This window comes from Cryptotermes secundus, unplaced genomic scaffold (genome assembly GCF_002891405.2).
Source record: "Cryptotermes secundus unplaced genomic scaffold, Csec_1.0 scaffold455, whole genome shotgun sequence".
Lineage (NCBI taxonomy): Eukaryota > Metazoa > Arthropoda > Insecta > Blattodea > Kalotermitidae > Cryptotermes > Cryptotermes secundus.
The window spans coordinates 222,110-249,177 of record NW_019734967.1 but is presented as its reverse complement, the minus strand read 5'-3'; the positions used below and the strand labels follow the sequence as shown (position 1 = coordinate 249,177).

The following is a 27,068-nucleotide window of genomic DNA, read 5'->3' as shown; positions in this document are numbered from 1 at the left end:
TGCAAGTGTCAGAGTTGGACTCTGTATAGTATTGCAGTGTTGATATTGTCACATTCTGATATTCTTACATCCTTCAGCTTCGGTTTCCCCTGCCAATCTTCATTCCACCAGTTGCCCCACAATCACCCTCACCTATCATCTGGGGCTGGTACAATAGGCCATAAGTGGCTGCAGTACAAGGGACTTAGTCCCACCCCACTAGCAGTAAAAAAAAAAACAGCTTGGTGTCTGCATCCTGTAACCTGCAGGTGGAGGTGTTATGTTCCTCCAAAACAAGTAGCCACCCTATGGACTAGTACGTATCATGAACGAAAACACCAAAACTTGAGAATGTATACAATATGATTATTTCCCTTCAGTATCCTTATACAGGGTGTCCCAGGAGGAATGGACCAAACTTCGGGAGGGTGTTCCTTATGTTAAAGTATGCCGATATAACCCAAAACACCTATGTCCAAAGTTGAACGGTTACGGAGATAATGGCCAGAGAAGTGTCAAACTTTGACCGGCGTTGCACACTTGTTGATTACAAAATACATATTAAAACTGGCAGGAATATGTGGATTCTGTAATGTTAATAATGTACGTAACATCAAACTAACTTGTGAGTGACATGAAGCCATAAAATTGAAGTACAAAATACTCGCTCGCCATGTCATAATTGTCCTTAGGGTTTCCAAGCACTATACATGACACATGAATGGCAAGCGCTGACGTAACGTGCTGACTGCGCGTTCTGATAAAGCCAACTACATAAGTACGGCTAGGGTGAATCTCGGCACTCAAGGACAAACATAGATAAAGCCTCTCAGCTGAATGGTATAGTCCGTAGACCCGCTAGAAGACCACACTTTTCTCGGGCCATTATCTCCGTAACCGTTCAACTTTGGACATAGGTGTTTTGGGTTATATCGGCATACTTTAACATAAGGAACACCCTCCCGAAGTTTAGTCCATTCCTCCTGGGACACCCTGTATATGTATATATGTGCAAGTTTTCCAAGGGTGGGTGAAAGTGGAGTAATCATGGAATTTCAGGTTACCAGAGCAATGAACTGCTGAGCATTAACATGTTGCAGAAGCATACCTTATTTAGTAGAACATAAATGAGTGAGCAGTCTTTTGTGTTTCCGTGTATTGTGTCTGTTCTATGAGTACTGATAATTTTGATGTGGAATTGTGAAGTGCAGTTAGTATTTATCATGCGATGTGATTTAGTTTACAAAGATTAGGAAGTTTGTTTTCCTTATAAACAGTTACATAGAAGATGTCTATATAGACCAGCTTAGTAAAATTGTGTCAATAGCTGTAGTCTGAAACCAAAATGATAAACCAAGCGGACACTTGATAGGTCTGTGTAGGTAATGTGATGGGAGTTTGTCTATATGACTACTTGAATTCAGATCTCCATGAACAGCACTGAGTACACTCTATATATGGTTTGTTAATTTCAGATATATTCAGTTACAAAATAATAAAAAATTTCTGTGGTATGAATATATGTCCAGTGTCGTTAGTCTCTTCAATAATAGACCTTACTAGGAAATAAGAGGGAATAAATAAGATTTTACTTGAAATTCCACTGGGAAATGTATTTTTACAAAATGGCACTACCATTATTTCAGTTTATCAAGGTAAAAACGGTAAAGTTATCTGTTTAATAGGCTGTGGAGGCCTATAGGATTGTGAGGTGTCGAGGCTCCCACTTTTCTAGACAATTGGTTCACAAATGGCGGTGAGGTCAGCCGTATTTGCTGACCACCCTTTACCCCCAGGAAGATTCCTGGTACTCATTTCTGTTAGAGGCTGAGCCAACCCCAGAGCCAAAGTGTGGCCGGTCAATTGAAAAATCCAGTATCCTTATCAGGAATCGAAACCGTGACCTTCCAACTTGTAGCACAGTGCCTTAATCGACTACATTACCACGGGACCCCTCAATTTGTCAAGACTGTTAATTTCTTCACTGATATACTTCATGTTATTAGTTCTTGAGCATAAAATTCCTTTATTAATGCAGTGTGTAGAATCAGTTACAGATATATTCTTTTGTGACATTTTCCAATTAGTAATGCAGTACTGATAAGTTGTTTTTCAATAACAGTGATGTTACAGCCTGTTTTAGAATAGCAATGTTATTATAGTTTAAATATGCATGAATCACATTGCCCTTTATTGTAACAAACCTCTAACCTTAACTATAATTCCACTTGAAATTATATTTTAATTTCTTTTAGTTGGAGTGGATTTTTCTGGTGTCAGGAGTCCCATATTACTATTTTCAGTTTACCATTGATTTCAGTGGGGAATGTCTAATTTTATGAAATATACATTTAATCAAAAATGCTTCAGACAAGTATTCTACATCTTCATTTCACATACCAGCTTCTCTTATGACATGTTACTTAACTGTGCAAGTTAACTTCAGCTGTAGTGCTTCTGGATTGCATTCAATAGCCACCTGGTCTGAATTTTGGCCCAGACACCAGACTATCCTTAGGTTTTTAAGGTTCTTTTTTGCAGTGCTTCCATGAGAATCCTTGGACAGTACTTTACACTGGGGTGCAACAACTTGCTTCACATTCTTTCCCATTAATTATTCACCTTCATTCAACACTGTATGATCTTAGTTGCTGACAGTGTCATTATATAAACTGCAAACAGGTGAGTTTCTTGTAAGCGGATGCATAAATATCAGTTTGAGCTGTGGATAGAGTAGGCTTTTCATTGCATAATAGACCAAAATGAAATTGACTGTAACTTATGTTATAGGCCAAAAATATGAAATCTGAAGGAAGTATATTGAACATATTCTAGTCTGATAATATATCCATCAAAAGAATTCTTGAAAAGTTACAGCTGGCACTGAAAACTTTGGATTGGACTGGCATGAAATCAAAGCCAGGTTTTTCTGCTGTAATTGAGAAATATTCAGATTTCGATTTCAAAACATGTTTACTCTTATGATGAATCCTTTGTTTGTGCAGGCATCAGAACTTTAATTCGTAAATTTACCCAAGCAATGTATACAAGTCATGTGTGGTGAGCAGTAAGCACAAGGATTTTGGTGTAAAAAATTGCCACTATGAAGGCCTAGACATAGGGGAGAAGGATAAAATTAACGTGTCAAACAATTACTAGGGGGTGGATAGGTGAACTGGACTCATCTGGCTCAGGACAGAGAGACAGTGGCGGGTTTTTTTTTAAAGTAATGAACCATTCGCTCCACAAGATGTTCAGAAATTCTTGAGTGGTTGAATGACTGTTGGCTTCTCAATAAAGACTTAGCTAAGCAGAGTTAGAAAGTATAAAATCTTCATTGTTTTTTGTACATGACTTTAATATGGAAGTAAATGTGTTTGTTGGCCGTGCTAGTGCTACACATTTTATCCGTGCTGTTATGTACATTAGAAGAAAAGTAAAAATATTTTTACATGCAACAGCAATCGCCTGCAATGGAATTACCACACACATGGAAAGGATGGATAATTTAGATCGTAGAGTATCACTCATAAAAAGTAAATCAAAAGGTGCGTGATGTTGCCCATATTTAATCCCCTTCCATAATCTCACTCTGGACATAAGCACAAAGTTGTTCATTATGCGTCATTATTTTTTCTTTAAATTAACGTCTCTGCATCTCTCGATGTGTGTTGTGTATCCATAGGGGAGTTTGTATTTATTAAGTTTTCAGTTTGAGTGCATCTTACACACAAAAGTAGGTATTCAGAAAGTAAACTGTGTCAATATAAAATGGTATAGCCGCTGATAATTCTGTATTGACGTCATAATAACACGTGTTATAAGTAATAAACCCCTCAAATGGCGGGAACCAATAGCGTGCAAGGATATGATAGATGGTTTCAGCCAAACAGAATTCGCGTGTTGGAAGGTGCAGGAAAGCACAGGTGCTTGTAGGAAAGATGGTATGTGCGGTACAAAGGAAAACACTGACGTTTTGACCGGTTTTCGGATTTGACAGCCTGTGTGAAGTGGTGTATCGTTAATTTGGTGTGTTATTAATAGAGGGGGACAGTTGTTCCTGAGTGTCATGAAATGGTGGCTTGTTGTTCGTGTACTTTTACAGTACATGGATATCAGTGTTACTAACGTCATATTTTTAAAGTAACATCAGCTGACTTGTGAAATGGCATTTAATAAAGCAAGAGGTGTTGGTCATCAGTCGCATAATATGAGTGTGGTCGCGACGCTGTTGAGTTCTTCGTAAACATTAAAGCAAACACCGACAGTTGATAAGAGGGAAAGCTAGTATCGATTTAGGGGACTTGGACCGAGGAAAACACTGCTGCCATGCTTTCCGGTGTGGAAGAGAAAGGTGGCTACCAATCGAAGTTAAAGAGCTTGGCATAAACTACGAACATAAATACGCATTCCCACCATGTTTTTAATTTTGTTAGTATCTTCATATTTGAATGCACCTGGAAAAGTGTCCCCAGCTTCCATAGAACACATTTAATTGCAGTGGAAAAGCGTAAGTAGTTTACTAGTTGTGTTTATGTTACCTTCATGGTATGTTTGTGATGGGCTTGTTTTGTAGAAAATAAACACGACCTTGAATGTTACCAATGTCGCCGTAGCGTAGGTCAAGTTCTTTTTTTGTTCGTGCAGCTTTCACCATTGCGAATATCAGTGGCAAGGGTCATATAAAATGTTCGTTTCACAGCGTGTACCATTAACAATGCAGTTTAATCCCACTATTGCATTGAAGGTGAGTACATAATGGAAACCACCCGCTATAGCTGCACCTGTGCTGGATCGCATACCATGCGGCATCCAGTTGACGTTAATAGGTTCGTAATATAAACTTTGCATGCAGTATTAGTATGTGTAAAATTTGCCTATGAACATGGTAGGAGCTAACGGAAATAATGTAGATAATGTGAACGGGCGGACGTGTAGTACAATATGCAAGTAGACCATGTATGCACGTCATGTTTGTTTAGTATTGTTTGTATTTGCAGAAGCAAAACACAACTGGATGCATAAAGAGGTAGTCCATGCTTGTTAAGAAATCATATACCATATTGAAAAACGCGATGGAATCACGTATCGTGGAATTATTCTAACATGAAAATGACGACAAATGTAGACACTGAATAATTATGAACTTCCAAGTTAAAGGACTTTGAATAACTTGTTGGATAAACATCTTCACTGTATTAGAACTAGATAACAGTAGTTTTAGGGTGACAAGTAATAATTCTTTCAGGAATTCATTAGGAAGTAGACATCCATTAGAAGTCGCAATGTAGTGTCTGCAATTTGGAAATTTAAAATTTATTTCTAAGCTTGTGAATTTGAATAAACACTTGTGCAGAATCATGATGGATGAGAAACCCAGAAATTCATATAGAGGTATGCGTAAGAGCTCTGAGATCTGATCTCTTCCATGTGAATATGTATTTTCATTACTGAACTTCATTGTAAGTAATCAAGAACGTCTACAGACAAATATAGCTGTATACAATGTTAACACAAACGTCAACCTCATAGACTACTTGGCAACCTCTTCATGTTTTGAGAAAAGTGCTTGCTATTCTGGCATTTTCAATAATCTGTCATCTGGTTTAAAAAATGTTACAAGTGAGAAAGCACAATTTAATTTAGCACTGTAAAGATACATAAATACACACATTTTACTCTGTTGATGAATACCTGTTATCTAAAAATGACTGGTAATCTGTTCGAATGTTCGTATAAATAGCATAAGTTGTCTGTAGTGGTATATGTGTGTGGATATGTTTGAAGCATTTGAATACTTTGTACGACCCCTCTTTTGTATTTCTTATGTGAAAGCTTCATTTGTGCTGTACATATATGTTTTGTTTTTTTACGACTTATTTCACATCTTACTGTAATTTTTGGCTAACTTTGGAATCCATGGAATGTAAAGTATGTGTGTGTCTTTGTGTGCATACAGATTGGAAACAGAAGACTGAAAAGGGGATCTCATTCTGTGAGGATGAATATTAATTATGATTGTTAATATTTTGAAAACTTGGAAAACAAAGCAGTGAAATCGTGGAAGACAGCATGTTGTTTTCTGCAGTTTAAATTGAAAAGAACATTTTCCCTTCCCCCATATATGCATTGAGAACAAAAGATGGATTAAATACATGCCTTCTCAGTGTTAGCTTTCACCTACCTGGAGGTCTTGAAAACGGTTTTGCAGCTCTAGTTATAATTTTTTGCAAGTAACAAATCAGAATTTGATTCAGGAGGAAATTAAGAGGAGATTGAATTTGGCTTACTACCATTTAGTCCAGAACATTTTGTTTTCTCATGTGCTGCCTAAAAACATAAAAATTAGAATGTACAAAACCATAATTTTGCCTGTGGTTCTGTGAAACTTGGTCTCTGACATTATGGGAGGACCATAGACTGAGGGTGTTCGAGAACAGGGTGTTGAGGAGAGTATTTGGACCGAAGAGAGATGAAGTGACAGGAGGTTGGAGAAAACTGTATAATGAGGAGCTTCATAACTTGTACTCTTCTCCAAGTATAATTAGAATGATCAAGTCAAGGAGGATGAGGTGGGCAGGGCATGTAGCACGAATGGGGGAGAAAAGGAATGCATATACAGTAGGATATTGGTGGGAAAGCCAGAAGGAAAGAGACAACTGGGAACACCAAGGCGTAGGTGGGTGGACAATATTAAAATGGATCTTAGAGAGATAGGATGGGATGGTATGGATTGGATTGGTCTGGCTCAGGATAGGGACTGGTGGAGGGCCCTTGTGAACACGGTAATGAACCTTTGGGTTCCATAAAGTGCTGGGAAGCTTTTGAGTAGCTGCACAACTGGCAGTTTCTCAAGAAGGGCTTAGCTTCATGAAATTAGTTATGTTTGCAATGCTATACCGAATTTGAGGTTATGTCAACTGTAGACTAGGAGAGTGGCACATTATTTCATTACCATGTATGCAGTAAAACTTCCCAGACCTGGGAGTGCTGCAGGGAATCACACATACTTCCTTGCTCTGCAAGATAATCACATTCGTCATAGTATGCAGCTGATGACAAATTTATACTGTACAGTCATATTTTTAATATTTTGAGTGTTATGCTTGCGACCGCGTCTTTGATCTACTGGTCAGCGTTCCTGGCTACAGATTGAGAGGTCCGGGTTCGTTTCCCCGGCGCTATCAATTTTTTTTTTCGGAGAAGTAGTGGGTCTGGAACGGGTTCCACTCAGCCTCGTGATGATAATTGAGGAGCTATTGCAAGGAAATAGCGGCTCCGGTCTAGAAAACCGAAATTAACGGCCATGGGGATTCGTTGCGCTGACCACGCGACACCCTCTGTCCGCAAAAAGTTGGCACTAAACTTCGCCGACAAGCGGCGGTCACTCGGTCGGTATTGTTTACTTGCGGACTGAAATCACGGAGTTGTTATGCCTGTTCTTCCAACTGAAGTTGTGGCTGTAATGAGGCTTGGCACGGTTTTCTTTCTTATTGTCCCTCGTGTTGGTTTCAAGTGGTTTGTCACACATGCTTTATATCAGGGTAGTTCTAGTTTCAAAACTCAAGACTGCTTATCCAGAGTGATACGTTTTTTAGTTTTCTTAGTCCCACTAAGTAATTTCTGGGATAAAATAGGCCATAGTTGCTTCTTTCTCCATCTGTTACAATCCATCATTCACAACCACTGTACCGTTTGAGTCAAATTTTCTAGTTTGTTGTTTCACGACAGTGGTATGGCATTGGTTGATTGATGAATGATGAGTTAGAAAGGATTTGGAAGGAAATGGCCATAACCTAATTGAAGTACTGTCTGCAAGACTTAGGAAATCGTGAAGAACCTCAGTCAAAATGGCCAGTGACCCAGCTGAGATTTGAAGAAAGTACCTTGAAATACAAGTCTCACTTAAGTACTAGAACAGTATGTTTTGTCGCGGATATTGTGGCTTCATATGTGGAGTAGATGTGATTTTCATGTTTTTTTATTACCTTCGGCAGATATTGGGATGATACTTAAGTAGAAGGAGCCGGAATAGCATATTCGGTATAGCAACTGGCTACGGGCTGGACGACCAAGGGGTCAGAGTTCAAGTCCCGGTGGGGGTAAGAATTTTCACGTCATCCGGGCCGGCTCTGGGGCCCACCTAACCTCCTATCCAGTGGGTACCGCGGTCTTTCCCCTGGGGTAAAGCGGCCACTGCGTGAGGCTGACAACTCACCTCCAACTATTGCTGAGGTCAAGGAAATGTGGATCTATACATCCACTCCCCCATACGCCTTCATGGCATAGTGCTTAATTAGTTAAGCACATGGACAACTTTACCTTTACCTTTTTCTTTAAAGTGATTTCATCTGATTTAATAGCCAGCATGCTCTCTGCTTGCAGCATAGAGAAGTTACTTATAGTTGATGCAGGCATTCCAAGTGCCTTCCAGGTCTCATGCAGTGGTCCGAAAGTTTCGGATAGCCACCTTGTTTTAGCGTGGCGTTTGGGAGGGAATAGCCTCAAGAGCATATAAATTCTCTGCTCTGGCAGCTAGTATTATGTGTACTTTGAATAGGTTTATTTACATCAGCTTATTGGAGAAGACATTTGAGAAGGTCAGTGGTCAGTGATGCCTTGATTATAAGGTTGTCACATTTGGGAGTTCACTTCGCACCCATTGAGTAGCTGTAATAAAAATCTCGTTCATAAGGTGAAAGATGGAATTTGTGGTCTTCGGATATGAATCGGTGTTTTGCTACTGTCAGCAAAATTGTTGCCTTTGTTCCTGATTTAATATACTTTTCATAATTAATAGTATGATTAAAAACACATGGGTCAGTATTTTTTGCATCCACTGGCAGCAAGTCAGACTGAAACTACGTACTTTTAGATCGTACATGATACATTTGAAATGTAAAATTGTGCAATCAGGCAATGCAGCAGCATTCCTGGAGCCAACTTGTAGTTGAGCATCAGTGTCATACATCGTAGCCAGAACAGCATGCTTTTGTTTTCCTTTCTTCCAGCATAGAACCTGTTGCGGTACACTTTGATTTTTGTTGTTTTGTATGTTTTTGTTTTATACGACACTGTTCATACAGTAATGTTTTCTTTGAAAATTGAAATGACATTTTCTGTGACTTAGTTAAGTTAGTTAGTTATTGGAGAGGGTGGGTTTCCCCATGCACTTAGATCAGTATTGGTCCATTGTGCTTCCCTCTATGATATTCTACCAGTCTCTATACCCTACCGATATTGGTGCGTACCATCAGTCCCGACCGAGCCAGCGAGTTCGGCCTGTACTGGCTTGGCGGTATGGTTTCCCCCATCTGTCAGAGGCGTTAGAGACTACTGTTGGGCGGGAAACGTCCTGAATTTGGCTCAGTGACCTCCTTTGGAGATATGAGGTTCTTTTACGTGCCGTAAAGCTACGACACGGGACCCACGGCTTAAAGTCCCTCCCGGAGGACTTGTTCCCTGAATTTTTCCGCCCTTAAAAATTCGACGACCTCCGCCGGGTTTGAACCAGCGTACCACGAGTCATGAGGTGGGAACGTTACCACTAGACTATGGAGGTCGCTTTTTCTGTGACTTAATAAATAACAGAAAGTTTCTATTTTGGATGTAGCATTTTGGTTCGAGTATCTTCATAGCTTGGCACACATCAGCCGTTGGCATGTGCCATAACGTTCAGTAGCCTTGCATTTAACTGTTGTAATGGCATTCCTTTTGATGAATACACGCCTTTACCTGGCAGGATATCTATTGGATGGAAAGGGGTGCCAAGAAATTGGTTCTAATCTGTCACCCTATGTATTCAGAAACTCGCCATTCAGTGCTTACCACACAGTGTTATTAAATGTGAAGTTTCCAGTCTTGCTGGAAGATGACGGTTGCACACCCTTCAGGTTGTGGAAGGTGTAAATTTCAAACATGTTCAAGTATACATTACTGCCTTTTGTTTTTCTGAAAGTGAAACTGATCTATCACTTATGTGCTTATGAGTATACATCACACATTCACATTAGGAGTGTCTGTGTCATAGGTATTGGGTGAACCGGAACTCCAGATCCAGCGGTTATATTAATATATGCTGCCAAAACAGAAAGTATCAACAAAATGTTGTCGTTCTTTATTGTGATCAGCTCCACTGCTGAATGTGCACACAACCCAATTTTTGTAATGACTTATTGGACCTTTGCAGTTCAGCAATTTTTCAACACTAGTGGTGTCAACATAGCTTCTCTGCTTACCTTGTGCACCAAAGAAGACCAGTGTGCAAGGGTTCGATTTGTTGTGGGCTAAGTTGTGAAAGGTGTGGAAATTAATCAAAGGCCAATAGCACAGTATGTGACAGTGTTTTGCCAGAGTGATGGAGGTACAGATCGATTTACATGTTAAAACATGGCCAAACTGACAAGGAATGACCAGCTGAACTGTCTATATTGACTGCTGAGGGGAAGACTGAACTCATCTGTGCAGTAATTTTCAACTTCTGGTTGGCCATAATCTACGAAGTGGCAGATCAAGTGCAGATTAGTTATGATACTGCCTATGAAATCATCCATTGCAGATTTCACTTCTGTAAAGTTTTTGCGTTGTTGGTTCCAAAGTAGCTTGTGGAAAAGCATAAGCATAACTATTTCAACATTTGTAACTGCTTTTTGAAGCAGTATCACCAAGAAGGTGAAGCCTTTTTTTAATCACATTAATATTTGTGACAAAACAATCCACCAGAGTGTAAAATGAAAACACTCAATGTTCTGTGAAAAAGTTCAGATCTGATTCACAATGGTGGGAAAGTTATGCTGACCTTTTTGGGGATTTGCAAGGATCAACCCTTGAGCATTATCAGTAAAGGGATATGACGATAGTCAGTGCACATCACATTGAGATACTGTGCCACAAGCTGAAGCTGGTGATTTGTGTTAAATGCTGAGGAGAGGTGTTCTGTTACTCCGTGTCAGTGGCTGTCTGTACTGTTGAAACACTCCAGCTGCTACACTCTGAGGTCTTAGAACATGTGCCATACAGCCCTGACCTTGATCCATTGAAGTTTCCTCTGTTTGAACCTCTCAGAGATGCTTTAAGAAGCCATCATTTTGCCAGCAACCATGAGTTGAGGAAGGCAGAGCATATGTATTGTGCCGTCTGGTCAGAAACGTTTCCCCCCCCCATTTCATATATAAACCTGTACAGTGCTGGGCCAAATGTACTAAAAAGCATGGGGACTATATTAAAAGAATTATATACTTGTGAGTTATGTATTGGTAGATGTATTTAGTAGATGAATTGTGCATACTTTTTGACATACCCTATATAATGCCTTGCAAGTGGAATAGTTCCTCATCAGAAAATATGATATGGAAATAGGATACATTGGATCTTACATAACAGCAGCTGAATTTTAGGTTGGATGTGTGCGAAGCCACAGACAGAACTCATAACAATTTAATACACCTGAAGTAAGGAGTTGCTGTTATTTGTCACTCATAGTTTGCTTTGTTTTGTTTGTGCTGCATTTAAGTTTGAAGTATGATAATGGTATAGTTCGCTTGTGGACTATAGGCCACGGAGTTTGTTTTGTTTGTAGTACGACAATTTTGTGTGGAAACTGGTATGTGTGGGATGAGTATGATAGTCTGTTTGTGGAGAAGCATTTGTGTTAGGTAATGAATACATACATATTTTATGGGATTATATGTAAAATTACAGTTTTCCTTGTGTTTAGCTAATTAAGCACTATACCAGGAAGGTGTATGAGGGAATGGATGTGTAGATCCACATATTCTTGACCTATGGGAGAGCTGGAAGTGAGTGTTCAGCTTCATGCCCTAGCTGCCATACCTCCAGGGAAAGAGCTCCCGGTTCCCATAGGACAGGCGGCTGAATGGGCCCCAGAACCGGTCTGCACGACGTTGAGAGGAGAAAAAAGTCTTATCGCTATTGGGACTCGAACCCTGATCCCTCAGGCGTCCAGCATGTAACCAGTCACTATGTTGAGCGCGCTACCATGGTTCCCTGAACTATATGTAATTGAGAAAATATGCTTTTAGCCAGAAAAAGTGTGTGGTAAAATTGTCCCTATGCCCAAGCATCATGCCATGAAGGCATATAGGGAGAGTGGATATAATTCCTAATCTTGGCACCAGATGGAGGCTAGTGGTTTAGTCCAGTGATTCTAATACACTGTCCTGCAGAAGATCCCCAGGGGCCTTCTTCTTTGTGATGATGTTTCATTACGTGCCCCCCTCCCCTCAAGAAGTAATTTTATGTCTCAAAACTATGAGGGAAATTCAGTAAAAGGGTCTCAAATGGTTACAAAACGTATAAATCCTGAAAAAAATTTATTTCTTGACATATCGTGCTCCAACATTGGTACACCCATCCCATCGCTTTACCAATGTGTTGAGACCTGCAGTATAGTAGTCTTTTTGACTGTTGTCTCAGCCACTTCCTCACTTCGTCAGGCATTATCTGCGACTTTCAGATGTCCTTGAGAGAATTTCTGGACCCAGTTGTGGACCACTTTCCGCAACAAACGCTTCCTAATGTAAACAGGAAACATTTATTTATGCATATCCTTTGCATCAGTCCCTTTGCCCACACACACAAAACGCACTACAGAATTCTCTTCGATAGTGCACTTCTCAAGTATGGTCCCCGTTTTGACTACTGAAACCAGCCTCTGAACATGCGCATGCACGTTTGCTACCTAGATTGTCATGAAGTTGGACTTTGCCGCTACCTAGTGATACACATAAAGAACCTATTACGCCAATTACAGCTGTTTCACTTGAATTTGTGACCTATTTACTAACTCGTAATTTTGTTTGCTGAAGCCCAGCATGGAAAGAGTTCTTCTGTTTGTACATAGGAGCAGGGATCAGTCTTTCTGCAGTGTAGTACCATCCATATCTATAGTGTTGGCCATGCCGTAGCTCAGGCGGTTAGTCACCGGCTTCCCACCGCGGCGGCGTAAGTTCGAGCCCAGGTCAGGTCATGTTGGATATAAAGTGGCACTGGGGCAAGTTTTCTGGGAGTTCTTCGGTTTCCCCTGCCAGTTCTCATTCCACTGACTGCTCCACATTCATCATTATCATCCAGGGCTGGTACAGTGAGCCAGTTAGTGGCCAATGTACCAAGTGCACAGCTTCACCCCACTCCAAGAAACTTAAAAAACTACCTGTAGTGTGCAATTGTTACAAATAAAAAAGAAAGCTAAAGCTATCCCAGTCACATGACTCCTTATCCTAATGTGTGGTTGCTAAAAACTTGTTCTGTGTTACTTTTCCTAATTACATGGTCACAAGTGCCTTTTTTCACCTCTTCTCCACACCATGTGGTTCCTAAAAAGTTTTTTATTGCCTTTTGTCCTGTATTGATGTCTCATCACGAAAATGCAGGGAAGAATCGTAACATGAAGATAGCTAATGTGGCAGAGTTCACATATTTGGGAATGACAATAAATAAAAATTTGATTCATTGAGAAATTAAGAGCAGAGTGAGTTGGGGTAATGCCTGCTACCATTCATTTCAGAATCTTTTGTCTTTTAATCTGCTGTCAAAAAACATAAAACTTGAAATACACAGAACTGTATTTTTGACTGTAGTTTTGTATGAGTTTAAAACTTGGTCTCTGACATTAAAGGAAGAATAGACTGAGGGTACTGTAGAATAGGGTGCTGAGGACCGAAGAGGATGAAATGATAGGAGTTTGAAGAAAACCGCATGATGAGAAGCTTCATAACTTATAGAATACTCTTCGCACTGATCAACTAAAGGAAGATGACATGGGCAGGGCATGGAGCATGCATGGGGAGAAGAAGAATGCGTATAGGATTTCTGTGGGGAAAGCCAGAAGGAGTGAAACTACTGGGAAGACCTAGACATAGTTGGCAGGATAATATTAAAATGAACCTTACGGAAACAGGATAGGGTGGTATGGATTGGATTTATCTGGCTTAGGATAGTGACCATTTGAGGGCTTTTGTGAACATGGTAATGCACCTCTGGGTTCCATAAAATATTGGGAAATTCTTGAGTAGCTGAGTGACTGATGGCTTTCCAAGAACTGACCTGCATGTAGTCATTTCATCTCTTGCTTAAACATAGGATTGCTATATGATCACACCCTATTGGATAGCACTTCACTCCTCTGTTTTGTCCAGTCATGGCCTCACCTCTGACTCAGTGCTTACTGTAAGGTCTGTCTATAAGAGCTGCCAAAACAGTCTAAAGACATTGAAGATGGCAGCTGCTGTGTCTTGTCAGAACATTCAAAAACCCTCAACATTCTACACAATATGTTCCTGGAAGCCGAACTTGTGCATTAAACTTCAGCTGCAGAAATCTAAGGGTATCGAGTTTGAAAGTTGATTTAGTTTCATGGGCTTCACACAGTTTGTAAAATTGCTCTGACCCCAGTTGAGCTAGAGAGCTCACTTTAGGTTCACACCAAGATTGACTGACTGACCGACCGTCAGTCGCAATATGACTTTGACCAAGGGACTTGGACCTGAGAAAGACTGCACTGGTAAGGACCAGCAGCATATACACAAGACAGACCTGTCCTCTCGTCAGAGAGGGTGCTCCACAGAAAACAAGACCATAACTGTCAAACAGTAATATACTGGGGCTCAGCGGCCTCCGTAGTCTAGAGGTAACGTTCCCACCTCATGACTCATAGTATGCGGGTTCAAATACCCGACAGAGGTCGTCGAATTTTTAAGGGTGGAAAAATTCAGGGAACAAGTCCTCCGGGAGGGACTTTAAGCCGTGGGTCCCGTGTTGTAGCTTTACAGCATGTAAAAGAACCTCATATCTCCAAAGGAGGTCACTGAGCCAAATTGCGGACGTTTCCCGCCCGACAGCAGTCTCTAATACCTCTGGTAGATGGGGGAAGCATTATAGATACCTCTCAGCCAGTAGAGCCGGTCTCGCTGGCTGGGCGGGACTGATGGTAAGTACCAATACCGGTAGGATATAGAGACTGGTAGAAATCATAGAGGGAAGCACAGTGGACTAATATAGGTCTAAGTGCATGGGGAAACCCACCCTCTCCAAATAACTAACTAACTAATATACTGGGGCTCGACACCAAAACTCACTGATTGACTGACTGACTGTCAGTTGCAGTGTAACTTTGGCTTTGACTGAATGCAGTTGTTGGAGTTTTGGAATATGTGCTAGATGGTAAGGATGTAAGCAGACAGTGTTAAAACCCGTCCCCAAGAAATGTCTAGTGAAGACTGAGAAGACTTTTTGTGCTATATATTTGGAGTGTGTAACTCAGTGAGACTGTTATAGTTACTTGTAGTTACGACATGTAAATGGTCAATAAATTCACTTTTTCCAAAACCCCATTGAGAATCACTCTTAACACGTGACAACATAGAAAGGAAGGACCAGAAATGTTTGTTTGAACACACACACGTAGCTTGAGGAAAATTCTGACAGTCTGGTTCGGAAGAATTATCATTACCACATTTATCACATTTTATCTTCTGAATAATGTGTTGCAGAAACAAAGCACTTTATTTTCTGCGTACAGCACTGATAGCAGTGGCCTTATATCTCTTGAGTAACATGTCAGACAATAGGTTGTAAACCTTGAGGACAGTGCAGGAAAAATATTGTTTCATTTTCAAGATTCATTGATGCTCCCATATTTCCTGGCAAGAAAAGGGTGGAGCAAATGTACTTACGAATCACTGTTAGCTAGTCAGGAAATTTTCTGCCACAGACCAGAAAGGGTTATCTGCCATGTGTGAACATAAGATTGTAGATGGGTAGAGCAGTTGGTGATACTCTTCTGAAGATCCGATTTGTGGGGATGTGTGTCATACAGTGACTCCTTTACATTCGTTGCCTTTTAGACTAGTCATTAATGCCCAAAGCTATTTAATATTTTGACCTAGTGAGGTGTTATGTTGCACAGCCATTTTACAGGCCCATGAATGCATGAAGAAGTTGAATTATTATTTTGTGACAATTCCATGTGGGCATATTTAGTGACAGTAGTCTTCCATAATGAAGTGAAGGAGGATGAGGTGGGCAGGGCATGTAGCACGAATGAGGGAGATGAATGCGTATAGGATGGATATTGGTGGGAAAGCCAGAAGGAAAGAGACCACTGGGAAGATCAAGGTGTAGGTGGGTGGACAATATTAAAATGGATCTTAGATAGGGTGGGATGATATGGACTGGATTGATCTGGCTCAGGATAGGGACCAGCGGAGGGCTCTTGTGAACACGGTAATGAACCTTCGGGGTTCCATAAAATTGATTAGCTGCAATATTGGCAGCTCCTCAAGAAGGGCTCAGCTCCATGAGTATGTAAGTAATAATGGCTGTCTCTTAAAACTGAATTATATAAAAATGTGAGGAAAAGAGTGAATCTGGTCTCTGCCCTAAAGTGTTTTTATTTTTAGCCTGGTTATGAAATCACTATGGTATCTGTACATATGTGTAATCTCTTAGAAATTTGAACCACATTCATAAAACTTGGTGTGAACATTCTTCTTGCTCCAGAATCCATATCAGTTCACCATTCATGATCATCTGTGTCATTTGATGATAGTGAGGTGTTCCATGATCCTGGAGATAGGTTGTGAGGCTGTGGACTGATGTAAAATAGGAGTCAAAGAATGACTTTTGTGAACATGGTAATGAGCATTCATGTTGGCAGTTTCTTGGTCATCTATAAACTACTGAAGGACAGTGGTGTCATGGCGAGTGATGTTCTGTATGTAAGGACAGTTTTCAGTTGGGACAATAACGCTGGAGAATAAAAAGGTTAAAATTATACTGTTGTAATAATTTATTGTTATTACTGAAGGGTACAAAAGGCAGAGAGAGAGACAGCACAGCACATTGCATTGTACGCATTAAACAGCTGAAGTGCCTGCACAGTGTATTTGATTTAATGTGAATAGTTCTTGAATGAAACATAGCTTTCACATCAGTTGATATTTATTTTATACTGCTTATCAGTTATACACCATAGTATGCAATTTCAGTTTTCTGTAACAACGCACAGCTCCGTTAGCTATAATTCAGGCCTGTATATGATGGAATTCATGAGAAATGCTGCATGTACCTGCCAGCAACTGATAAAGGTAAAAGGTAAAGCTGTTTCTGTGCTTAACTAATTAAGCACTATGCCATGAAGGCGTATGAGGGAGTGGACATATAGATCCACATTTTCTTGACCTTGGCACTAGCTGGAGGTGAGTAGTCAACTTCACGCCCCGGCTGTTTTGCCCCCGGGGAAAGAGGTCCCGGTACCCATTGGATAGGAGGTTGGGCGGACCCAAGATTTGGTCTGGATGATGTGGAGAAGAGAAAATTCTTGACTCTACCGGGACTCAAACTGCAACCCTTCGGTCGTCCAGCCCGCAGCCAGTTGCTATAACGATTGTGATACCCTGGCTCCTATTAAGCCACTAATAGAGTAAATAAATTTATTTTTCCATGAAAATGCAAATATAGGTCAGAAAAACAAGCTTCATTGCATCTGTTTTGTGGTAATGCCTACATATGATATAATGAAAAGTTTAATGACACAAGAAAGATATATATACCACTGTGTAATATAAAAGTAATGACATGAACACAATATTGTAGCATGTAGACCTGTTACTGGGCAATGAATGCATAGAAACATGTTCCTATGGCAACCAATGAACACGCAACAGCAGAGGAACTGTTGGAAGCGGCGTTTTCTGTGGTCTGCACCACAACCATTGCTACACAACAGTGCAGTAAACACGTCTCTGCAGCAACAGACAAAATACAAGAATAGAAGAGCTGTGCTTTCTGTTGGTCTGTGCTGAGGGGTTATAAGGAGGACAATTGGAGCAAGAGGTATTGTGTATACATTTAATAACATGTAAAATGTAAATTGTACACACTGACAACAGACTTATTACTGCTGACCGTGGCAAATGACAGACCTGTTCTCTGGTCAGAGAGAGTGCGCCCCACATCAAGAAGCTTGCAACTGTCATGCAGTAATAAAGATCTGGTCTTAAGCCCCAGATGGGTGATTTATTGCAAGACAGACTGGTCAACTGATCATCGGTTGTAACATAACCTTGACTTGAAGAATTCAGAACTGTATGGGGTTCTGTGAAGAGAAGACTTTGTTGCTGCAGTTGAAGAATCTCCACTGTCAGAAGCCATTACCAGAAAACGACTAGTGGAGACTGTAACAGGCTGAGAACATTAGTCTGTGTGCTCTAGTGATTTGTAAAGTGTGGAGATCAGTGATGGCACTATAATTAATTGTACTTATGAGCTATGTGTTAAAGTGGTCAATAAATCCAATCGCCAATCCAAAACCCTGTTGAGAGTCACTCCCACTCGTGACAATACTGTAGATTTTTAGTCATACTAGCAAGGTACTGTTATACAGACTTGGTAATAAACTTATTAATATTCAGCTGCATAAATATTTCATAATATGGAACAGAAATGAAATAAATTTAAACATCACACTTCATGATTAATGCATGAGGTTGCTCAATCAACAGGCTGTATTGTAATAAATCGGGACAACAGGAAGGCCAATACACAGGTTCCTGCTACAAAACAGGCTGCAAAGATATACCAAGTGTCTTCATCAAACAGATCTGTAAATGCAGGTACTTGTTCATAAATGGTATCAATCAATCGTAGGTTATAATCCTTTTTTGGCATTTTGGTTTCTTTTAAACAGTTTATTCTCCGTTTGGGTGACTGAGAAAACTACAATAATCTGGACACTAGAACTGATTAACGCTTCTTTCTGGCTTTTTTCTCAGATTTGGTTTGGGGTACAATTGTCTCTGGTTCTTCAGTTGATGCAAGTGGTGTGATGTGCTTGTTGTAAAGTTGCAGAAGCTCCAAATTTGTCAGGTTTGCACTTTTAAATACTATCACTTCATTATTGCCTGAAAAATAAGAAACATCATTTAACATCTGTCATAAAGGTATGGTTTTTTTTAACATAAGTACAGTATGTAAGTGGTGAATACTGATTCTGTGAAATCTCTCAATTCTTTTAATTTGTTTTGCAGTTAAGATTAACACGTGAGATTTTTTACACAAAAACTTACTGTTCCATTTGAGCTAGAGTTAAGACTTGAAGACCAGTGAGAGGCTTCTATACAATTTTATGGAAAATCTGATTTTAGAGTAGAATTAAGCTCTTGAATAGTAAGTACAGTTAAAAAATACTGGCATGGCAGTTTTCTGGAATAGTAGAAGTTCTGAAATTTACATAAAGGCACTCATTTCTTGGGATGTCATGACTAGAACAGTGAGTTTAATTTTTCCCTGTTTTCACTGTCCTATTATTGAGACATTTCATTTATGTCCTTTATCAACAAGTATGGTATGAAAATCACATGTTAAGAAACTTTTAACTATCAAAATTGCAAGGAATGGGTGACTATCAAACTCCCATTGATGCAGTCACTGTCAGAATCACAGTGGAATTCTGCACCTGCGGAGAATTTCTGCCAAGGTCAGTCCACCTTCTGGTGACATACACAGTGTGCACTAATAGTAGGAATATTGTCACTTAGAAATAACACGTCCTGCTAATGTTGGTGACACGAGAAGTTTCCCTTTCATGGCATAAGTTTGCATTTACAGTAGCATGCTCTTCCCAATTTCAAAAGTTGTTAACCAGTACTGAATGGGTCCCAGTTCTCCTGTACAGTATGTACTACTTTTCAATTCAGCTCAATCTTCTACCATGAAGTGGAGGTGCATGGTTCCTTCTGAATTGTTGGTACCTATTTCCAAAAGTATGTGGTGTCACATCCCAGAAGACGATAATCTTAATCGAAGAAGTGGCATCAGTTATTCTTTTATTTATGGTAAACCCTCGCTAATCTAGTTACAGTTAATCTGGATCGAAATAAGAAAAACGAAGAATGCTGTTCAAAGTTGAGTACATACTTTAAAAGACACATGACATTTAGGAAGGCAGATGAGTCGCTTGTACTTGTCTGTTCAGACAAAACTTTTACAGTTTCTTCAAACCTGCATTATTACTTTAAAAACAAGTAAAACTTTTGAGTCTTCTATCGATGAATAAGTGTATTGCTTTTTTATAGTTTTTAAATAAAGGATTTACTGTGATTTTTATTTTCATCAGCACAACTTTTATTATTAAATTTTCCACTTGTTCCTAGTTTTTAGGGCTATATTTTGCTTCATTAATCTGGATTATTGCGTAATACATACGACCTCTCCCCCCAGTTACTCCAGACTAGTAAGGATTTACTGTACATCGAAAATCTGCTTATATAAAAACAAAAAAACACCATCTTATAAACGAGATTTGCTTGAGTTGTTGTGAAATTGAAAACTTCTGCAAGCCCTGTCACACGTATAGAATATCAGTGCAGCAGGCTGATTATACTTTCTCTCTGGCAGAAGCCAAGCTGTAACTACGTGGAACAGAACCTCTGATATGCAAACCTATGCTGAAGTATGCAAGACATTCTGTGTACCTTCTGTGGAGCCCATAGGGACATTACTATGTTCACAACAGTCTTGCAGGTCTGACGGCCTGCGTAACATTTTGTTGCATGCTGTTCTTTATGGTGAGGTGTTATGTACCACTTAATCCTCCCCCATGCTAGAGGACTACCTTATGTCAGGTATGTCCATTTATGCAGTATGTTTACAGCTACTCCACATATCTGGAGGCCATCCCCTCCAGCTGCTACTTGAAGGTACACTACGCAATGGTAAAAACAGTCATTTAACAGACCACATGGTTTAGTGGAAGTGTACTGCCCACCACGAATGAGTATACAGGTGAACTTACTCAATGTAAAAGTGATGGAGGGCTGACTTCGATCACACAGGATATTTGTCTTGATTTTACAGCTGATGTTTGTTGTCAACACCTTAGAGCCTGTCAGACTGAACAGGAATTCTCTGCAAAAGAATCACTATAAGATTAAGAGTTAAAAGAATGCGTGCTTATGATGTGTATGGGGAGTGTGTACATTATTTACAGCACATAGGGGAGTGTTAACAATTATGTAATGAAGGTGGAATGATTTTACCAACAGATGTGAAAATTACATATTTTCATATGAACAGAAGAGGATGCGCCCTACCTCCACATATTTTTGGAGGACTTCTTTGATTAATGTGGGACTTTTAAAACTTTCCATCTAATGAACTTCAGCCTGGGACTTTTAGCTAACTTTATGTGTCTGATCAGGGAGTTTCATTCATTGGGATTATAAATTATTTTGATGGATATGATTGCCCCATTCTAAGCTGCGTTATGTGCAACTGTATTTGCTATACTTCAGTGTCAGAACTCCAAACACTATGCACTTTGTGTTTTAAATACTGTATTTTTATTGGTAGTTGTATCTGGAGTAAAGGATGTTTTTCAGAAGTGAGCAGAATTTATGTATTTATCAACTGATGTGTGCCTTTATCTTTAAAGGCTGTGACATGCCAGCCAGCCTAGTCAGGTGGCTTTACTTATGACTGAAAGGTTACTAGATAAAAAGGTAAAAGAGGTAAAGCTGACCCTGTGCTTAACTTATTAAGCACTATGCCATGAAGTCATATGGGGTAGTGGATGTATAGATCCACATTTTCTTGAACTCAGCACTAGTTGGAGGTGAGTGGTCAGCTTCACACCCCGGGCCGCTTTACCTCCGGGGAAAGAGCCCTAGGTACCCATTTGATAGGTTGGGTCAACCCAACATGACATGACATGAAGAAGCGAAAATTCTTGACCCCACCAGGACTCGAACTCTGACCCCTCAGTCCAGCCAGTAGCCAGTTGCTATACTGACTGCGCTATCCTGGCTCACGAGGTTACCAGATTAAAGTTGTAATAATTTTCTTGTTTGACAACAGATATACTCATAGTATATCTACAGTTGAAGTTTTGTGACATGTTGTAATTAATTCTTCATATTTAATTTGAATACATGATAGAGGTACACAGGCTGAAGAAGTATTTAAGAGTGGATGAGATGCTGCCAGTCCCTCCAATGTATTTGCATGCTTAAAAAGAAAAAGAAATAATAATTGCCCTTATCTATATTTGCAGGTAAAATATGGCAATGGAAAGGCCAAAATTGGCCATTCCAGGGCCAGAGTTGCATTCAGTGAGGCGAGAAACGATATCAATGCTTGGAAAGACGTATGGCTGTGGGCAATGCAGTGGTAAGTACAGCTGTTATATGTGTTCATCCATCCTCTTTTTCAGTTTGTTGTATTTGTATAGGGTACAGCTATCCTCCTGTCCCTCCAAACAAACATGCTGAACATGTTGGCACAGTGGTAACATATCTGATATGGTTTTGGTAGCATCGCGTCCAAATCCTGGCATGAGACCAGGTAGCCCAATGAGTGTGTTTGTGGTGTTCCTTAGTCAAGGCTAATGCTGGAATAGTCCCTTAAGCCCGAACATACTTGTGTTTATCCAGCATGTCTAATATTATCGGTCATAATATGTTGCCACGTTCCATTTGACACAGGCTAACCTAAGCAGCCACAACCAGCTATTACTGTGGACTAAGTTGTTACTGTCGGTCATTGATCCTTGTTATGTTGATCACTTGTTCAGCATGAAAAGTACCCATAAAATAGTGAGGCAGTAACAGGACAGTCACATCAGTTGTGGGGGTGGGGAGAGAAAACCTGTTTCTGTTTTAATTCTTTAAGAAATGCACTACCGCCATATGAACTCTGTATATTTTTATGCATAGTATCCCCCCCCCCAACTTAAACAATGTTGGACAAGCATGTGTATCAGTTTCAGATCCTCATGCATGCACACCAACACAGTGCACACATTCTCGTGTGTGTCGTTGAGAAGACAGTATGGATTTAGACAGTGAAGTCAGTGAGGTCTATTTTGTGACTCACATGTACATTTATCTAAATCTTTTTATCAGTAACCTTTATATACACAATGATTACATTCTTGGAATAAAGTGAATCCTGTGGAATTGTATAAAGATATATTTATGGGAAACAGGAGCCTGCGTTCCATGATCGCAAGATTCAAGAACCCCTATTTCTGTAACAGGCCATGGAGGCTCTTAGGGTTTCTAGAGAGTGAGGTCACAGATGGTGGTCAGGCTATCAGCCTTACCCATGCTGGCTTCCCTTTACCCCCAGGAAGATTCCTGGTGCTCATTTCTGTTGGTGGTTGAGTTGACACCTGGGCCGTAGTGTGGCTGGAAGGATTAGGGCAATTGAAAAATCCAGTGACCTCATTGGGAATTGAACATGCAACCGTCTGGCTTTGTAGCATAGTGTCTCAACCAACTATGCTGCTGCATGCCCCTTTCTTAGATGTAGTGCATAGAATTAAGTGAAACTTGAATTTGTGCAGGCATCAGTCCTTTCCCAAGATATAACACTTGGCAGGTAATGATAATGTGGCAGTATATTTGTATGGTGGCTGAAGGCTTCTGATGGCGAGCCTATACATGAACATTATGATGCTGGAAGCCTTTCAACAGAGGATACGAAACGTCACCTAGGCCAGTTCTTTATGGAACCAATTGACTACTATGACACCTCCACAAAGAAAGTCCTACAGTTCATTCAAAATGTAGGATTAATAATGGGTTAATGAAAAGGAGAAGTACAACAGATCATTGAAGGTCACAGTGCAAGGACCAGTGGCCCACCCTTCATACATACATACATTTATTATTCTAATTGTTTGTATAACAAAGCAGTTACCCTGCCGCATGATATTGTAACGTGCGTTATCATTCTGCAGCTTTGAGCCATTATCTAGATACTGTATTTTGTGGATCATAATCCAAGTCTTCAGCATTTATTCTAACTCACTGTTAATATTTGTCAGGATGTATGCAGTGAGTGCACTTTCTAAGCCTGCTGTATGCAGTGTTTTGTATGATGTGTGACCTGTTCCATAAGACTGGGTGGTGGTAGTGTAAGATGACGTGAGAGCATGCTGCAAGTCGTTCAGTTGGTTTGGTGGGAAGGACACTTGCTACTTTTGTCAGCTCACTCCATGCATTAAAACTCAAGGCACAGTAGACAGGCCAATAGCCTATACACATTACAATTCTGATATTGCCCCTGTAAATCTGTGAAGAGCTACCGTAAAGTGTGCGTGTGCATTATGTGCCTGTCGAACCTAATCCCAAGCCCCTACTACTGCATTACACTTTCAGTCGCGTCACTTCTTGTGTCAGAATGGTACATGAGGGTTACACGTTGAAATAGTGTTCATGTGCAGCACTGACATGAAAGGTAACAAGTAGATTCTGGCATACAGTTCAGGATGCTACAGTTAAAAAAACTGTTCATACAATTATAAATAAATTTAGACAGGATTGTTATTAGGGTTGAATAGAAAATCAAAATGCAGAATGCTTATTGAAGAGAAAGTGGATGAAATCAGTGCTGTGCTTGAATATACCCCCTTGAGAGTCCCATAGATGTCTTGCATAGGAGACCCCAGTATAAAGTTACAGGATTTAAGTTTCAAGTTTGCTGTTTCTGAAAGGGAATTTCAGTATGTGAATTTATATGTAACAGCAGGGACTATTCCAGAATATGATGTGATCTGAGTGGATGTTGATCTTTTGGCATGTTGGTTGCACTGTGGATCTGAAGAGAAGTGGAAGGAATTGACATGAGGAACTTGTCCCTTTTTTGCTGCACCAGCTGAACAACCTGGCAGGTTCTCAGATAACCTCCCTGCATAACTTACTGCATCTGTATGTCACTGCCAAATTCCTTAAGAACTGATTCATGGTGGTGTGGCATTTTGTATAGAGCAAGTGCTATGTATATGTATAGTTTGTTGTTTTTGTTTAATTTTATGACAGACAAATCAGATGGGTGTACTTGAAAGCTGTTAACTAAGTATGGCACCAATCAGGTTGGTTTGGTGGCTAGTGGTAATGCCCTAGACTTAGATGGGAGGTGCTCAGTTTAAGTAGTCCCTCCAGGCAAATCTGGCCATCTTTTCCACTTTGCCAGTGCCATAAAGTAACCCACTAAATAAAGAAAGAATGATGATGCAGCTATGCTTTAGCCTCTTTCATAGGCTATTTAATGACATTTTCAATATCAACTATAGTATAAGATGTCATGATGACCGATGAATGGCAAAGTGGAAAAGATGGCCAGATTTGCCTGGAGGGACTACTTAAACTGAGCACCTCCCATCTAAGTCTAGGGCATTACCACTAGCCACCAAACCAACCTGATTGGTGCCATACTTAGTTAACAGCTTTCAAGTACACCCATCTGATTTGTCTGTCATAAAATTAAACAAAAACAACAAACTATACATATACATAGCACTTGCTCTATACAAAATGCCACACCACCATGAATCAGTTCTTAAGGAATTTGGCAGTGACATACAGATGCAGTAAGTTATGCAGGGAGGTTATCTGAGAACCTGCCAGGTTGTTCAGCTGGTGCAGCAAAAAAGGGACAAGTTCCTCATGTCAATTCCTTCCACTTCTCTTCAGATCCACAGTGCAACCAACATGCCAAAAGATCAACATCCACTCAGATCACATCATATTCTGGAATGGTCCCTGCTGTTACATATAAATTCACATACTGAAATTCCCTTTCAGAAACAGCAAACTTGAAACTTAAATCCTGTAACTTTATACTGGGGTCTCCTATGCAAGACATCTATGGGACTCTCAAGGGGGTATATTCAAGCACAGCACTGATTTCATCCACTTTCTCTTCAATAAGCATTCTGCATTTTGATTTTCTATTCAACCCTAATAACAATCCTGTCTAAATTTATTTATAATTGTATGAACAGTTTTTTTAACTGTAGCATCCTGAACTGTATGCCAGAATCTACTTGTTACCTTTCATGTCAGTGCTGCACATGAACACTATTTCAACGTGTAACCCTCATGTACCATTCTGACACAAGAAGTGACGCGACTGAAAGTGTAATGCAGTAGTAGGGGCTTGGGATTAGGTTCAACAGGCACATAATGCACACGCACACTTTAAGGTAGCTCTTCACAGATTTACAGGATCGTTAGAATTTGGATTAAGTGGTCATAACCAAATTGGGGTACTATATTAACATTTGCAAGGATAGAGTGAGGAAATCCATGAAGAATATGTCAGGATAGATGCCATGGTGATTCACATCAGTTTCTGGGCTTGATGGAGAAAAAGGACAGAAGGCAGCACTTGTAGTTTTCAACGTATAATGCGTTAGTTTACATACACCTGAAACATACTGTGTGGAACATATACCAGTTACCGAATAGTTGTAGTTGTTAAATTCACAAACGTTACAATTACCTCTTTCGTCTAAGGGACAAAAAAAAAATGTGCACCAAACTGTTATGACGTCACGAATCGCATGGAAATCGTCGCTTCAAAGTTGATCTTCTCGAAATATGCTACATATATTACATACCTCGTTTCCTTTACATTTTTGTTGAAAGGGTCGAATTTGACAACAATATTCTTCACTGGTTTCAAATTTAGTAATCGGGTCTGTTTTGCAATTGCACTTGCAACACCAGCAGACCTCTTTAAAGTACCAGAAAACCTTATGGACATCTTCTTGCGGACTTCTGAGCTGCCAACTGTGCACCTACAAATTTCACTATAGCACAACAGTTAGCATATTTGATATCCCTGGGTTTGAAGAACAAACCAAAGTTTTTTCGGATATTTGTTACTTGATGTTGGGGTGGCAAATTATGTATTTTTAGTAGAAATATTCCTGTTTTCTGGTAGTTTCCTATCTCAAAACTGTCACGCGGTCAATACTATTGGGTACAAAGGAGCCAATGAGAAGCTGTCTAACTGCAAAGTTGTTTTTGACGTCACGCACGCCATGTTGATAATCGTGAGAGGTCGCTAAGCCAGGGGGGCAATAGTGTTGTATTTATTTATTGTGTCTTTTTTTTAGTATTTATTTTGCATATTTTGTAGTAGAAAATGTTTCCTGTTGGGCAGCGTAAGTATTTATCGAAATACCATTATTTGTGAAACTTATTACGTATTCGTTCAAATCATCTCTATTCACTTCATAGAAATTCGCATTACTGGTACGGGTTTAAGATTGTTAAGGTCAT

At 39.9% G+C, this 27,068-nt stretch overlaps 2 protein-coding genes across 5 annotated transcripts in view; one reads left to right on the top strand and one right to left on the bottom strand.

Annotated features, from left to right (window-relative positions):
• Positions 1–3,830: 3,830 nt before the first annotated feature.
• LOC111869079 (protein argonaute-2) overlaps positions 3,831–27,068 on the top strand; it is a 96,108-nt gene continuing 72,870 nt past the window's right edge. For 2 of the 4 annotated variants that reach the window (XM_023860293.1, XM_023860291.1), the window contains exons 1-2: positions 18,778–18,864; positions 22,049–22,164. In XM_023860293.1, coding sequence (XP_023716061.1) covers positions 22,056–22,164 — 109 coding nt within the window. In that variant the 5' untranslated portion in view covers positions 18,778–18,864; positions 22,049–22,055. Of the gene's footprint in view, positions 4,490–18,777; positions 18,865–22,048; positions 22,165–26,837; positions 26,951–27,068 lie in introns of those variants that run through there. The other 2 variants (XM_023860292.2, XM_023860294.2) reach the window with 2 other exon arrangements.
• Positions 18,654–26,752, bottom strand: LOC111869082 (39S ribosomal protein L53, mitochondrial). Its single transcript, XM_023860296.2, has 3 exons — positions 26,402–26,752; positions 20,792–20,904; positions 18,654–18,899 (listed from the first exon to the last, which is right to left on the bottom strand). The coding sequence occupies exons 1-3, from the start codon at positions 26,545–26,547 to the stop codon at positions 18,742–18,744; spliced, it is 417 nt and encodes a 138-aa protein (XP_023716064.1). The 5' UTR covers positions 26,548–26,752; the 3' UTR covers positions 18,654–18,741.

Bases quoted from the DNA above. Each gene is read 5' to 3' on its own strand.
- LOC111869082 (XM_023860296.2), bottom strand. From the start codon at position 26,547: ATGTCCATAAGGTTTTCTGGTACTTTAAAGAGGTCTGCTGGTGTTGCA. The intron at 20,905-26,401 runs GTATGTAATATA...ATTCTTTTGCAG, and splicing joins AAAAATGTAAAGGAAACGAG to AGAATTCCTGTTCAGTCTGA. The intron at 18,900-20,791 runs GTAAGTTCACCT...CTTATTTTTCAG, and splicing joins CTCCATCACTTTTACATTGA to GCAATAATGAAGTGATAGTA.